Source organism: Sus scrofa, chromosome 13 (genome assembly GCF_054392235.1).
Source record: "Sus scrofa isolate SSC_HxYL_T2T_F1_AM1 chromosome 13, Sscrofa_HxYL_maternal_Yorkshire_Landrace_v2.0, whole genome shotgun sequence".
In the NCBI taxonomy this organism is placed as follows: Eukaryota; Metazoa; Chordata; class Mammalia; order Artiodactyla; family Suidae; genus Sus; species Sus scrofa.
In genome coordinates, this window is record NC_139395.1 from 208281647 (window position 1) to 208297430 (window position 15784).

General features: G+C 39.4%; 1 protein-coding gene and 1 long non-coding RNA gene across 8 annotated transcripts in view; one reads left to right on the plus strand and one right to left on the minus strand.

Annotated features, from left to right (window-relative positions):
- Positions 1–15784, plus strand: part of LOC146397853 (uncharacterized) — a 137258-nt gene that overhangs the window by 116812 nt on the left and 4662 nt on the right. The window contains exon 8 of the long non-coding RNA XR_014825119.1: positions 6488–6661. This is a non-coding gene — a long non-coding RNA (uncharacterized LOC146397853). The remainder of the gene's footprint in view (positions 1–6487; positions 6662–15784) is intronic.
- Positions 2466–15784, minus strand: part of GRIK1 (glutamate ionotropic receptor kainate type subunit 1) — a 409934-nt gene continuing 396615 nt past the window's right edge. For 4 of the 7 annotated variants that reach the window (XM_005657138.4, XM_021070893.2, XM_084991918.1 and 1 more), the window contains 2 exons: positions 3343–3429; positions 2466–2937 (listed from right to left, as the gene is read on the minus strand). In XM_005657138.4, the coding sequence (XP_005657195.1) occupies positions 2782–2937; positions 3343–3429 (243 nt within the window). In that variant the 3' untranslated portion in view covers positions 2466–2781. The remainder of the gene's footprint in view (positions 2938–3342; positions 3430–15784) is intronic. The other 3 variants (XM_003483349.5, XM_021070894.2, XM_084991919.1) reach the window with 1 other exon arrangement.

Below are 15784 nucleotides of genomic sequence, written 5' to 3' on the forward strand. Positions count from 1 at the left end.
TGATTATATACTATATTTAGTAGTTGACATAAAAAGCCCTGTTCTGCAATTTTGCCTAGTTCAATGTATTATGTGCCTTGAATAAAATTCAGTAATTTACTATAAATGAAGAGGAAAGTGGTTAGTGGAGCTTAAAATATTTATAAACCAGATTGACACACAATATATTTTAGATATTAGAAGTTGATATACTTCTTTTCACACAAATTATTGTAACTCCATGTGAAAAGATACAGCACTGTAATAGTTCCTGAAATGAGAGAAAAAATACCATACTACTACACTAGAAAATGTAAAATAACCTTCCTTTGGTGTGTTCCCACACCCACAGCATCTGGAAGTTCTCAGGCTAGGGATTGAATCGGAGCTGCAGCTGCTGGCCCACACCACAGCCACAGCAACATGAGATCCGAGCTTCCTCTGAGACTTACACCACAGCTCACAGCAATGCTGGATCCTTAACCCACTGAAGCAGGCAGGGATCGAACTAACATCCTTATGGATACTAGTCAGGTTTGTTTCTGCTGCACCACAAGGGGAACTCTCCTTTGGTATATGTTTTAGTGAACTGAATAAACTGCATATTTCCTCTGTAATGTCTTATCACTCTAGTTCATTTTCGGCTAGTAGGATTCATCATATTTCTATTTGTAATTTTTTAATATAAGCATCATAATGCACTTTTTATGATCAACATTGTCTTTTATTCATGGTTAATAAAATTCTGATTGATCCCAAATCTGAGTGAAGATTACAGCCAGAGAAAAATGTCTGTCCAATCCCTACAACTGCTATTTGAAAGGTCGTTTATTTTTTCCCTTTTCATGTCTGGAATGACTTTTGTACTTAAACTCTAAAGGGACGAGATGAAAAGTTTCTTTTAGTAGTAAAATAATCCTATAGAAACCAATGGGATTGAATTATGTGAAATATTAGTCCAATATATGCTCTTTCCCATTGTTTTTTCCCAACCTCTTAACTCCATAGCTAAGCCTCCCTTTCTTCATACCAACCCTCAACCCCTACTGAATTAGCCCTCGAATTTTGGTGTTTTTCTCAAACCCCGTTTCCACCTGTGTCATGAGGTGCTCTTTCTGGCACTCCTCTAGCCCAATATCCTTCCTCTGGTTTACTGAAAAGGGGGCCCTCTCTCTTCCTCTTCTCTTGTCTTCTTTCCTTCAATTCTTTTATTCTCAACCGGAGTGATTATTACCTGGCACTCCATTGCATCCCCCTGCATTTTAGTCACGGAACTCTGTTTTCCTCCATCACTCTGGCCCCCATTTCTCTTTCTCTCTTTTTTTGTATTTGTCTTTGTTTTATTAGGGCCACACCTGTGGCATATGGAAGTTCCCAGGCTAGGGGTCAAATTGTAGCCACAGCTGCCGCCTTACACCACAGGCACAGCACTCCAGATCTGAGCCACCTCTGCGACCTACACCACAGTGCATGGCAACCCCGGATCCCCAACCCACTGAGCAAGGCCAGGGATTGAACCCGCATCCTCATGGATACTAGTCTGATGTGTTTCCTCTGAGCCACAGTGGGAACTCCCGTTTCTCCCTGTCAGTGCCTGAGGCTGCATCTTTGGCTGGAATGCTTGCCTTCTGCACCAGATGTCCCTCCCTGCCCTGGAATCATCTGGCCCTCCTTCAGATCTCAGCTGTACTACCTTCCTCCGGGAAGACTTCCCTTGTCCCACACCAGGTTAAATATTCCCGCATGTTCCTGCAGCTCCTGACCTCCACAAGGACGTGCCAGTCCTGCTTTGGGTAGTTTTCATTTTACTATCCACTCTCAGGGCAGGGACCATAACCATCCTCTCACCCTGGTGTCTCCAGAATCTGAAATGATGCCCCAAAGGTGGTGGACACTTTTATTTTTTGAATCAGTTTTCCCTTCGTAGTATCCCCCCCCCTTTTTTTTCTTTTTCTTTTTGGGGCTGCACTCACAGCATATGTAAGTTCCCAGGCTTGGGGTCTAATCAGAGCTGCAGCTGCTGGCCTGCACCATAGCCACAGCAATGCCAGATCTGAGCCGAGCTACATCTGTGACCTACACCACAGCTCACGGCCACACCATCTCCTTTAACCTACTCTGCGAGGCCGTGGATCAAATGTGCATCCTCATGGATACAAGTCAGGTTCATTACTGCTGAGCCACAACAGGAACTCCCCTTTTTAGCATCCTTTTATCTTATATTTGCTGACGTTCCAAGTGCCATTTAAACTATTTATAAAATTAGATTTTAAATCACAAAGATAAATGGTTTCACTTTACTATAATAACTAGGTATTTGGCATAAACTACAAGATTTTTTTTTTTTTTAAACACAGCCAGAAATAGCTCTGTGGTATGGAATGGGTGAGAGGTTTCATCAAAATAGCAAACTTAACAGCTCATGGCACTTGGCAATCAAATATTGTGAATGGGAGCAAGTAATGGGGAACAAACGAACACTCAAATTTATTCTGGAAAAAAACCCTGTTGTTTTATTACTATTTAGAAAGCACACACAGCAATTTATTGGGATGAAGGACAAAAAGTAAAATAGTGAGATTACAAATTCATTTCAAAAGAACCTGTGCTGCTTCCCAAGTGATATCAGTCTACGTGAGCTTTTTTAAAACGTCTGTATCTCTTATATCTATATACATAATGGGCGTTATGTATATAGATATGTGGAAACACATCACACGTTGTCAGGAATCCTTTCTCCCAAAACCTGTAGTAAGCAGATTTTTCTTCTTCCTGAAAACTTCCTACAGGTGTTTTCTTGGCTCACGCCACAGTCTCTTTTTTCTGAGTTCGTCTTTGATGACAAGTAAGGATACTTGTGAAGGAAGATTTCCCCTTAGTTCTTGACTTTTTCTTTAACTTTTTCTGATTTTTGAGTGAGATGCCCAGTTCTTCCATGATGGCATTGAAAGAGAGACACTGGAGAACATGAAATAACAGAGCATCAGTGTAAATGACAATCTCCCTCCTCCACTGATCTGACTCTGCCTAGGTTTTTACAAATATGAATACTGGTCTAGGGCACCTGTGCCACAAGGCAAATTCCCGGCCAGTTCCCACACCTCCTCCGCCACCCACTGGCCACCCACCTTTTCTCCTTGGGGAAACTGGTTTGTTAAGTCAGCTGGGCAAACTGTGGGGTTTCGTTCACAAATGAGGTAGTATAAAACTACCCAGGCAGGCTCTCAAAATAGAAAACTTACCTTCGCGGAGACACCAAAATAGAGTTAAATTAAGTCATCTCCCCCATTGTGATGATCCGAACATTGATAACTTTATCAAGGCATACGGACACTTCAGTAATGCTATAGAAAATGAACAAACCTTCTCTACACCAAGGCTTTGTTTTTTTCTCCCATGAAACCTTACTTTGTTCCTAAAATAAAATCTAATTCTTGATGACTTTCCTTTCTGATAAAAAAAAAGAAAAAAAACAATTTTAAATTGTATATTTTCTCCAAAAAAAAAAAAACCAAAAAACAAAACAAAACAAAAAAACAGAGATCTGGCAGCAGCAATGATGCAGCTGTGGTTGAAATGAAAATAATATGGTGTTGAACTGCACAGCAAAGATGATGGCATAATACAAAAAGAAAATGGAATTATGATTATAAAATGTTATGCATATGCAGATGGTATATATATATGCATATATATCTATTACGATTACACTGTATCTATGCGCATGCACAATATACAAATGGGGTAATAAGACATCATTTGCTGTCATTTCTTTGACAGAAAAGATAAAGTCTTTGAGTGACAAATTTGTGCTTTTACAGGGATTTCTACAAAGTAGTGTTGTTTCTGATGAAATTGCTCCTAAAACATTCTCTAAAAACCCAAAGCCTTTGGCAAAACTTATGGACGTGCAAGCATTATTCCTTTACCATTAATTTGCACGATGGACATGGTGGAAAGTCAAATGATAGCATGTCACCAGATGACTTCTCTAGGTTGTGAATGCTTGATGGAAGTGGTGTCCCATACATGCAGGGGACGAAATGTCTCCTATGGTCCTTGTATATCAATGTGCAACATGGTTTTTGAAAATTTACACTCCATTTTGTTCCATAACAGAAGTGATGTAGTTGAAATAAGCAGTATTTTTTTTTTTTTTTTTTTTAAGGGCTGCATCTGTGGCATATGGAGGTTCCCAGGCTAGGGGTCGAATAGGAGCTACAGCTGCTGGCCTATACTACAGCCACAGCAATACGGGATCCAAGCCGCATCTGCAACCTACACCACAACTCACAGCAATGCCAGATCCTTAACCCATTGAGCGAGGCCAGGGATCGAACCCTCAATCTCGTGGTTCCTAGTCAGATTTGTTTCTGCTGCACCACAGTGGGAACTCCAATAAGTAGTATTTTAAATGTTTCTACTTGCTTTGAAAACCAGACATATAAATTTAGTTCCTAGATGTAAATTACTGACCTATCAGACATATACCTTTAAAATAAAACTAGCTGTTTGCATGTGACTTCTTGATTCTTTTACACCTAAGAGTTTTAGGATTTGAACTTTATTTCCTTTATGATACTAAAAAATGAACAGGTCATGCATATTAACTTTTTTTTCAAATGGTAAGTTGTGGGTTCAATGAATTGAAAGGGTGTCATGCCCCACAAAGACAAATTCAGAAATGCTTTCTATGAATTATACTTCAGAAAATGTTAGAGCAAGTGTGTCACAAATGAGATATAAGTTTTGTAACATTATGTGATGTGAAGTTTATGTGTTGCTAGTAAGATAGAATGAATATTTTGTAGTGTTATTGTGGTAGGTAGTGTAGTACTGGGATTTTGCAAACTTTGTTCAGAAATTTATTTGAATGAGGAAGAAAGTTTTTTTTTTGTTTGTTTGTGTGTGTGGTTTTTTTTTTTTTTTTTTGCATAGGACATTTCTGGTTTCAAAAAGCTCATTAAAATGGAAGGAGGGGAGAGAGAGAAGAAAGATGTGCCAAGGATTTTACATATGTGGTTATGCACAAAACTCACAACAGTCTTATAAGGAAGTGGTTATTATGTTCATTATATTGATGGGGGAATTTACTGTTGGAGATATTAGGTAATTTGCCCAAGAAATATGGTTCATAAAATAAAGTGTTTGCATTCGAATTCAGTCCATTTGACTCCTCAAGCTTAACTGTTTTCACTGGAAATCTCCCACATCATGATTGACTCTTTTGTTTTATTAAATAATTATAAGGAGTTTCTGTGGATACTTTCCCCACAAAATATGTTAAGGACTTACATTCTTTTTATTTTATTTGAACTCTCAAATGTTAGATTCAAACATTTCACTGTTTTGCACTAAACTAACCAAAATTAGTCTCTAGATATGGCTCACGTAGGAGACACAGTGAGGAAGGGACTTGAAATCCTTCGTTTCCTATTTTGGATAAAGAGGCAGTCACAGATCTTATTTTGATGATATGAATCATTTAGTTTTTCTTTGAAAACAAGAGTTTTTGTTGCATCTTAGCAGATTAAGGGCACAGCATTGTCTCTGTGAGGATGGACGTTAAATCCCTGGCCTCCCTCAGTGGTTTAAGGATCCAGCATTGCTGCAAGCTACTGTGTAGGTCATAGAGGCTGCTCAGATCCATTGTGGCTGTGTCTGCGGCATAGGCTGCAGCTGCAGTTCCAATTCGACCCCTAGCCTGGGAATTTTCACATGCTGCAGGTGTGACCTTATAAAAGTGTTTTTAAAAAAGTTTCTATTTAAGATCAAAATCCTCCTCTAAATTTTTTATTGCCTTAAAATACAGCAAACTTCTTTTTTTTTTTAAATTAACCCTGGGTATTTATTTCTTGCTGCCAGTGTGAGACTGAATATATAGTTTCATTGGTGGGTCTTTGGTCACAAACTATGATTTCTTTTTGACTCTTACTTTGTCTCCACCTGTCAAAAGAAAATGGCAAGATATCAGCGCTGACCTTTCTGCTTCCAAGTTTTTCCTGTAGTCACAAAGAAAGATGCCTTTAAGGCCCCTACCAGCTATGAACTTGAGTAAACCACATACTCTCATATCCACAGGAAAGAAAGTGTGAAAGTCATCTTTTAGCATGGAGTGGCATGGGAGGAGCTCATATTCATTAACCACTTTGCCTTTTATAATCTCAGAATTAAAGACACACATATAAAGATTGAGCTTCTGCAACATCACTAATTATTACAGTAATGCAAATCAAAACTGCAGTGAGGTACCACCTCACACTGGTCAGAATGGCCATCATTGGTAAATCTGCAAATGAGAAATGGTGGAGAGGATGTGGAGAAAAGCGAACCCTCCTGTACTGTTGGTGGGAATGTTAACTTGATGCAACCACTATGGAAAACAGTATGGAGGTACCTCAGAAAACTAAATATAAAACTACCAGATGATCCAGGAGTCCCACTCCTGGGCATGTATCTGGACAAAACTATAATGCAAAAAATACATGCATCCCTATGTTCATTGCAGTACTATTCACAATGGCCAAGACATGGAAACAACCTAAATGTCCATGGACAGATGAATGGATTAAGAAGATGTGGTACATATATACAATGGAATACTACTCAGCCATAAAAAAGAACAAGATAATGCTTGTTTGCAGCAACATGGATGAAACTAGAGATTCTCATACTAAGTGAAGTAAGTCAGAAAGAGACAGATACCATATGATATCACTTATCACTTATATGTGGAATCTAAAATATGGCACAGATGAACCTCTCTATGAAACAGAAGCAGACTCTTAGACATGGACATTAGACTTGCAGTTGCCAAGGGGGAGGGGGAGGGAATGGATTGGATTGGGAGTTTGAGGTCAATAGATGCAAACTGTTCCATTTAGAATGGATAGACAATGAAGTCCTGCAGTATAGCACAGGGAGCTATGTCCAATTACTTGTGACAGAACATGATGAAAGATAATATGAGAAGGAGAGTGTGTATAGATGTATGACTGGGTCACTTTGCTGTACAGCAGAAACTGACAGAACAATGTAAATCAACTATAATAAAAAATTATTGCACTTCTGAACAAGGATCAAAATTATGGTAGCTTTCCAAAGCTTTTACTTCTAGACTTGGTTTTCATGAACCTCTTCATGTTTGTACAGCCATAGAAAAACTATATTTAAACATGAAGGTTTAAGTTGCTAAACTCTTTCATCAGAAATTTTCAAGCCTAAGGATGTCCACCTAGCCACCTTGCTCTAGAAGGCAGGGAAACTAGGGGTAGAGTACCCAGCAGTATCCTCCAGTGCTCTGCAGACTGGAAATTCCCTTTGCTGTATAATGGAAATTGGCACACCATTGCAAATCTACTATACTTTAATAAAAAAAAGAAAAAATAAATTTCCCTGTTAGCTTGCATCCTAGGTCCTCCCATTTTTCTCTGGTGATGGAATTCATATTTTTAGTGGATCTACCATGTGAGCATGAATTATAGTTGTGAGTTGGTGTCAGAAGGCTGGCGTTTGTTTCAGCTATGCTGCTTCATAGCTGGGTGACACTGGACAAGGTGTTTATTTTCTCTTTGACTCAATTTTCTTATTTTTGCAATGAAAACAATAGTAGAATCCTTTCCATAGATCTATTAAGAGAATCATTAAGCTGACATATGTAAAACAGTATAATGCCTGACCCAGGATAAGGCCTCCCTTTCTTTCTTTTCTTTTTTCTCTCTTTCTTTAAAGTGAAATGTTATATGTCCCTGAAAATATTATAAGTGTATGGCACTTGCTTATCTATCTATCAACCTATCTATCTATCTACCTATCTACCTATCTATCTATCTACCTATCTACCTATCTATCTATCTATCTACCTACCTATCATCTGTATTTTTCTTAAGTGAAGGGGAGAAACAGTGAAAAACGTCTTCAATTTAGCTTTTGCATGCCCTTCTATGCACCAGTGTTTTAGGTCAGGTAGGTTCTGTACGTGCTTAAAGCATAGAATGTTTAATGCCTATTATTACTTCTCTTCCTCAGCCCATAACATGTTTTGATGTTCATGTAGTAATAAGCTTTATGACAGCTTGTATCTTTCCCATGATAAGTGCTCATCTCTAAGCAGGAAATGGAAACTAACTGCAGTTCTTCACCATTTAAAAATATTATCATCTTTGTGCTTATGAACCCATTTACAATGAAGCCCTCCCATGAGCTTTGATAAGAAAATCCACTTAAAAATGAACTTATAGGAGTAAATGATGTTACTTCCATTTTCTGCTGCTCTTCATACCATCCAAAGATAAAATGGTGGTGTGTGTGTGTGTGTGTGTGTGTGTGTTTGTGTGTGTATAACTTCTCTTATAGAGAAAGGAAACCGAGAAACAGAAATTAGTCTATTAGAGATTACAACTAGAACTGTAGCTCTCTTGGCTTTAAAAGGATTTGGAATTTCCTCCATAGCTCAGTGGTAACAAACCCTACTAGTATCCATGAGGATGCAAGTTCGATCCCTGGCCTTGCTCTGTGTTGTGGATCTGGGTGTAAGCTGTGGTGTGGTAGACACAGCTTGGATCAGGAGTTTCTGTGGCTGTGGCTGTGGTGTATGCCATGGGTGTGACACTAAAAAATAAATTAAAAAATAAATAAATAAGGAGGATTTGCTGCTGCTTCTTTTTTTTTGGTGATGTGTCTGCCACACCACAGCTCACAGCAACGCCGGATCCTGAACCCACTGAGTGAACCCACTGTGCGCACCCAGGGACAGAACGTGCATCCTCATGGATACTAGTCAGGTTCCTTACCACTGACCCAGAGTGGGAACTCTGGATTTGCTTCTTTATTCTGCAGAAAGTCATTCCTCTTCTCCACTTCTTTGGTGCCTGTCCCATGTCCCTCGTCCCTTTTTTCCTTCCCTTCTCCTGCCTTCCTTTGTCTCCCTCTTAGACTGGTTTCTCTTTATAACTCATGACTGCATGGCTCTTCCTTTGGATTAACCCCAAACATTTGATTTCTTGGTTCTAGGGTGAACCTGAACATCAATTATTCTCCTCCCTGATACCTTTATCCTTTTATTGCAAATACTGCCCTGAAAGTGTTGGGAGGAGCGAATCAAGTTCTTATTTTGTACCCAAAATAAACAGCCTCCAGAAAAAAAAAGTCTAGGATAGTAAATGAATTTTTTTAATCTGTAGGAAAAGCTGTGTGCTAGAATATGATTTGAGTTTACAATATTAAAAGAACCCAGGATAAGCTGTCTGGGATTGGCTTCCATACTGGTTGCAAACTTGGCATCAGGATGTGACTATCAGATTGATTTCTCATTGTATATTTGACATTTATGTATTCAGTGCTTTTATTCATTGGTATATTTACTTCGAATATATAACTTTAATGGTTTTTCTGACAAATTATTTTTTAGAAAGTCTGGCCTAGCCAAGAATATAATACAGATTTTTACATATGATATAGATTTCTCCCTTTAATGTAGTACATTCCTTTTCAAAGACACTGGAAGTGATCAGTGGCATTGTCTAATAAATTTTCACCTTATGCTTAGAAGAAAAGAATGATATAGATAATATTAATGTTGTTTTATAGATATAAAATCTTTCACTTTACATGTTGGCAAGCTATGATTTGAAGTCTTTTTGTAAAGACCATTCTCAGTAAAATATAGAATATCAATAAATATAGAAGGGAATAGGATGCTGAGAAATATATTACTGTTATTATTATTTTCTTGGTTTGTTCAAATTATTGCTGTAGTTGTACAGAGACATTTTTTTCCCCAATACAGTCAAAGCATTTTTTAAAGTATACCATTTATTTCCTTTTCTTTCTTTCTACCTTCCTTCCTCTCTCCCTCCCTCCCTCTCTCTTTCTTTCTTTTTTTCTTTTTATGGCCAAACCAACAGCATATGGACTTTCCTGGGCTAGGGATGGAATTGGAGCTGCAGCTACCAGCCAACACCACAGCCACAGCAACACCAGATCTGAGCCACATCTGTGATCTATGCCACAGCTTGCAGTGATGCTTGATCCTTAACCCACTGAGTGAGGCCAGGGATTGAACCTGCATTCTCAGGGACACTGTGTCAGGTTATAAACCTACTGAGTCACAACAGGAATGTCTGCATTTTTTTTTTTTTTTTAATAAGAAGGACTAAGTATTCACATCCTTAACACTTTTTTTTTTTTTTTTTAATGGCCTCACTTGTGGCATATGGAAATCCTGGGCCAGGGATTGAATCTGATCCATAGTTGCAGCTATGGCAGCCCAGGATCCTTTAACCCACTGTGCCAAGCCAGGGACCCACACCTCCACAGAGACCTGAGCCACTGTAATTGGATCCTTAATGCACTGCACCACAGCAGGAAATACTCTTAATACTTTTAAACTCTGAGGTCTAATGTGGGTGTAAGCCTAGAATGTTCAGCATGCTCTGGGAAACTTTAAAGAATACTGCAGGAGAATCCTACTCATGCACTTGCTGGCTTAAGGCTTTGGAAACGTGGCCACCTATCTGCACAAGTGCTTTATTTCTTTGCAGGATAACTGACAACCTAAAAACAGAGATCAGGCTTTAATCATCCTGCACTGATTACATGCAGGAACAGGGAGGGAGATTCTCTGAGTAAGTATGGGTACACCATCTGTGTGTGAAGTCCTTACATTCCAGAACTCAGAATTTGGGCATCACTGACTCCAGTTTTGTCAGTTTTCTGGGTTCATTCAGAATCCTTGGACCTCCTTGGGATTAAAAAAAAAATGGATCTGTGAAGTTGGGAGTTAGTCATCACATTAGCTCTCAGAATAGTGGTTATGATGGCTTGTGCCAGGGAGGAAGGTACATTCTCAACCTAATGAGGAAGCTGATTCTCATCTCCTCAGTCTTCGCCAAAAATCTCAGGGGGAGGACATTTTGAAACTGAATAAAACATCAAAGTGTGGTCCCTGCCCTTATCCACACCTGTGACCCAGTGCCCACTACTTGCCCAGGCCATTTCTCTGTATCCTTGATGCTCCAAACTGGCTCTAGATAGATAACCGCTCCCTATAACCCTGCCCTCCCTTCCTTTGACTATAAACCTAGATGCCACTAGGTTTTCCTGGCTCCTTATAATGTCATGTTTTCACCATCTTTATGTTCTTTTACCTCTTTTCTTCCCTATTTCGTCTTTGCTCCCACACTTAAGGCTTGGTGCTGACATTTTAGCTCTCTCAGATCCTAGATTTAAGCTTCTACTTAAAGGCATGCCCTAAAATTCCTTGTTTTCCTATCTGAGGTCTTTAAACCAAAAAAATGTATCTATGGGGAACATAGGATTACTTGATGATGCCAGACACACAAGGACCATCTTTCTTGGGTTCATTTTTGTATGAAGATTTCATTTAGAAAACTTTTTCTTCTGTTAAATCAAATGTAAATATATTGTGGAGTGTCATTCTCCCCCCTCTCTCTCCAAGTAAATATCCAAATGAATATATGTATTTACATACATGCGTGTGCATATGTGTGTAAATTTTTTAAAGAACTCTTATTTTTTTCACTTGGGAGGCTGTCCAAGGCTATACTCCCAAGCCCTTGGTGGTATAAGGAAATTCTTTCTCCTCTAACAGTAGGAATAATTTCATAGAAAACTTTGAAGTGGGGTGTTAACACTGAGGCAGAACATTTTGACATTAATCCGTGTGCGTTTTCTAATTCTTCTGAATCTCAACCCCTCACTTTTAAACCTTACAGCAAGAGCTTTTATATGCATTGCCCTCAGGGTAGTGATGACCCAGGAAAATAAAAGAGTCAAATTTGCCACTTTGAGCCTTAAATAGACGTGTGTGGATCTATAGAAGCCATTGCCATATTTGAAGCTATTAATTACAACAGCTAGGTGTTTGAAAGAAGAAAAAAGAAGGTACTTTGAATAGTAAATGTTTGCCTTAGAGCCTTCAGGATCCAGCATATAGGTTTGGGGATAGTGGTAAAAATAGGGCTGTTGTGTATCCGCTTTCAGGAAGAATCATCCAAGTCCAAGCATGTGGTGGGAGAGCGTAGGCACTGAGGAGCCTCTGAGAAGGGGTCTCTCCTGCTCTTGTCACTTCTAGGTAAACTCCCGAGGACTTGGATAAGACAAACAGCTTATTAAGTGTGGAGACCAGAGGACACAGGGAAATTGTACACACTCTGTCTCAGACTCTTGAAGGAAACAACCACCTGAGAGGAGAAATGTCATCGGGCTACTATGGAGCCAGCTCTACTGTCCTCTGAGTCTCCCATGGGCTCCTAAGGTTCTCAAGAGCAGCTGTACCAGAAAGGGCACAAAAGTGGCAGATTGATGTGGAGAGGAGGCTGCAAAGGGGCCCAGCCAAGCCTGATGGCTGAAGTGCAGAGTTGTTTCCACAGTGAGGCTAAGCTTCAGGTGGGCTCTCATACCCAGAGGTAAGCAGCTGTCTTTGCCTAAAAGTGGCAGAAGTGTGGGTTTGCATGCCAACCCAAAGTGCCTTTATCCTCTCTGAAGTCATTGTCAGAGGCCAATACAACTTCTCTAGCCCTCAAGCTTTTCTTTGGCCACCTTACATCTCTTGAGCCTACATCAGTCCCTCTTTGCAAGCTAGGAGCCTGCAACATTTCTCTGGATATTGGTCTCATGTGAATGTGTCCAGGCTGTGTGCTGACAGCCTGAGATAATACCATGGGGATTGTTAATTCTTCACTTCAAAAAAAAAAAAGAGGGCCTGGTCCTCCTGAAAACTCAGAGCCTGAGTTAGGGCCATAAAAATAAACTTCCAGTAAAATTTTTATATGCTTCTTTTCATGCAGAGAATGGCTCTACCTTTGAGGTAAGTGCCTCTGATGAAGGGTTTCAGATCCCTCAGTACCCATGCCCACAGTGCAGGGAGTCCTTGGAGTACCGGTGTACACCCACATTTGGTGGGTACACATGTTTTTCAAGCTCCAAACTTGAGTGTGCACAAAACTATGTGATGCACACTCACAACAACAACAACAAACTGAGTTTATACTAGAGCAGAGTCCCCATCTGCTAATGGCTCTTTCCAACTCAAGTTAAATCACTTTTGGATTAAAACTATGTTTTTGTTTGGTTAATGGCGCCATATTAATGGTTAATACAGGCCTCTTCCCACCTCCCTTCTCCTTCTTTTCTTTCCTAGGGGTGTTTGCGCTTAGGAGAGGTTGATAGAAGGCCTAGGCATTGGTGATACAGTGAACAGCTGGTCCATGGCCACCCTCTGTCCTTTTGGCTGCCTCTGGGGTGTGACTTCCTAATAGGCCATAGATGTTGCTATCTTTGCTGTGTCCTCGGAGATGCCTGTGGCCCATCATGGTCTCCATGTAAGGTCTACACATTGAATAATTTGCACTTCCACCTTAAGTCTCTGGTCAGTCGGTACTTTCAGCCCTTCCACAAGGCTCTTTGTTGGGAAGGGCCATGGAGTTTTGGATGCTTTTCCTGAAGTGCTCTGGGGTAAAGCAAAACTTTATGAAACTGTTCAAAGACTCACTATCTAGACAGTGGTGTTCTTCCATTCAAGAGACAGCTGGATGTATAATTTCTCTACAAGTCTTGCCATCTCCTGGGTTACATGCTGTGAAGCCAAAATTGGCACTTTCTGTTCAGGATTCCTACATGAACTTTTCTGAGGTTTCCCTGTTCTTCCAAGTTGGGACTTGGCTCAGGGATGGTCATGATGCCTCCTCTCAGGGGTTGGCTTGCATCTAAGCCTAATGAATCCCATCCAATATTTTCCTTCTTTCCCAGTGGATAAAAACTGGTCAGGGATTGGAAAAAAGAGGTAGGAAAACATCATTATATGTATTTCCCTGACCCCAATCATTTGGGTATTAAAGATAAATTTTTGGAATTAAAACAACTAATGTATCAACTAGCTCTTGAGCTTGAAAGCCATGGTTTTTCAATATTTTTGTGCTGCAAAGTTGTAAAGTCCACTTGAAACTGAAGAGCTGAAAGTCTGATTCATCTCTAGCTTGGAAGCAATGCACACAAAAACCTTGATGCTTTATGGTGGAGGAAGATAAGGGTAAAAGCAATGAAAAATAAAAGCATCTCATCCCTTTCCTCTGTTTCTCTTTTTAGCACAATTACTTAAGTTCCACTTACAGCATAGAGACTTTCCTGGACACTCCGGCCCCACTGATGTCCCTCTTTTTGGAATTGTGATTGAGGGTATAATCAATTCCATTGCTTTGAATAGCTCCCTTGGGGTGTTCCTTTTTTTTTTAATATCTAATATGTAGGCTCATCAAAGGCAAAAGTAATTGTACTTTTGCATCTTCTATTCCCTGTGTTTGCAAGGATTTGCCTATGACTGATGGATGGGATCCCTCTCATTCTTTGATTCCATGATGACTTTATGTCCAGAGCTAGTTCATTCTACCCTAAGTACTGTCAGGGCAAGGTTATTCTGTTTATTGCAATAAGGATTTAATGTGTTCAAGATAACCATACAATCTTAATAAATATACACACGTATTTATTAACATGTGTACATATATGTTAATATACACATGTGTTAATATGTGTGTACATATATATGTGCACATATGTATGTAAATTCTTCAAGTTTTTTTTCCACTGCTTCTGCATTTTAATTTTCTTTCCACTTTCTATTAGAATTGAAGAGGACCACAGTTGGAAGATAATTTTAAATGCAAACCCCTCATTCTGCAAATGAGAAAATGGAAGATGAGGGAAGCACAATGACTTGCCTAAAGACACAGACATTCAGTAGCAGCACAGGGACCTGAATTCTTGGCTTATGCTTCCCCAGTCACCTTCCCATTGAGCCACAGACATCTTTCAGAATCTGGCTTACAAGAAGCTGCCAACTTGTACATTGGGAAAGTTATTTCTAAACGGATGTTAATTGCTTCTTGGCTTCTCTGTTAATTAACGACTGTTTGGGTTTCCAGGCAAAGAAATGCCTCTTTGCACAATTACAGAAATAACCTGATTAGAGAGAATTCTCCACATCACTTGCTAAATAAGTTGATCAGACTAAAGAAGAAATAAAGCTGAGGACACTTGGAGGCATCTGATAATGTGCCAAGTGACAGTGAGGAAAGATAAAGATCAAATTAGGGCAGGTTACCTACAGATTGTAGTTTCTTAGTGCTTATGCTTGCTCAAGAACAAGTGATCCGGGGAACATTCTTTTTTGAAGTTGAAAAATCTGAGTATTTGAATATTATAAGTCTGAACACTCCAGCTGAAAAATTAGGGAGAAAGAAAATTCAGGCTAAGCAAAATTAAAAATTTTAATCAATGAGGAGAACTGTAGTAACTTCATTACATCATTCAAGTTTTACTCATTATTTTTGTGTGCATCTGGATGCAATTACATTATAGTGTGGAAACACATCACTGTGCATGCACTGTGGCCAATTAGCTATATCTGGACTGACAACTACAAAACTCAGATTCTGCAGGGTGTTGAAACCACACAACGCAATGTAATGTTGGTTTTCTAACACTAGAATGCCCTTCTCTTTGCAAGTAGAATCTCTTTGAAAATTTAAAGGAGAATCCCATTTTTCATTATACCAGTCTCTGTGGAGAGGATTTTAAAAGCAAAAATGATTTTAATATGCTTGTGCATCTGGACATAAAATTCGGTAACTGTGAGAAGCATAATGAGATGGTTCCTAAAGGCAAGTTAAAACTGCAGCATCGGGCAGAAATTTTTCATTATCTATAAGAGTTAATTAATAATGCCATTTGGCACAGTTAGATGTGCAGAAAATAGTACAAGAAGTTAGAATGCTTTGCTTTCCCT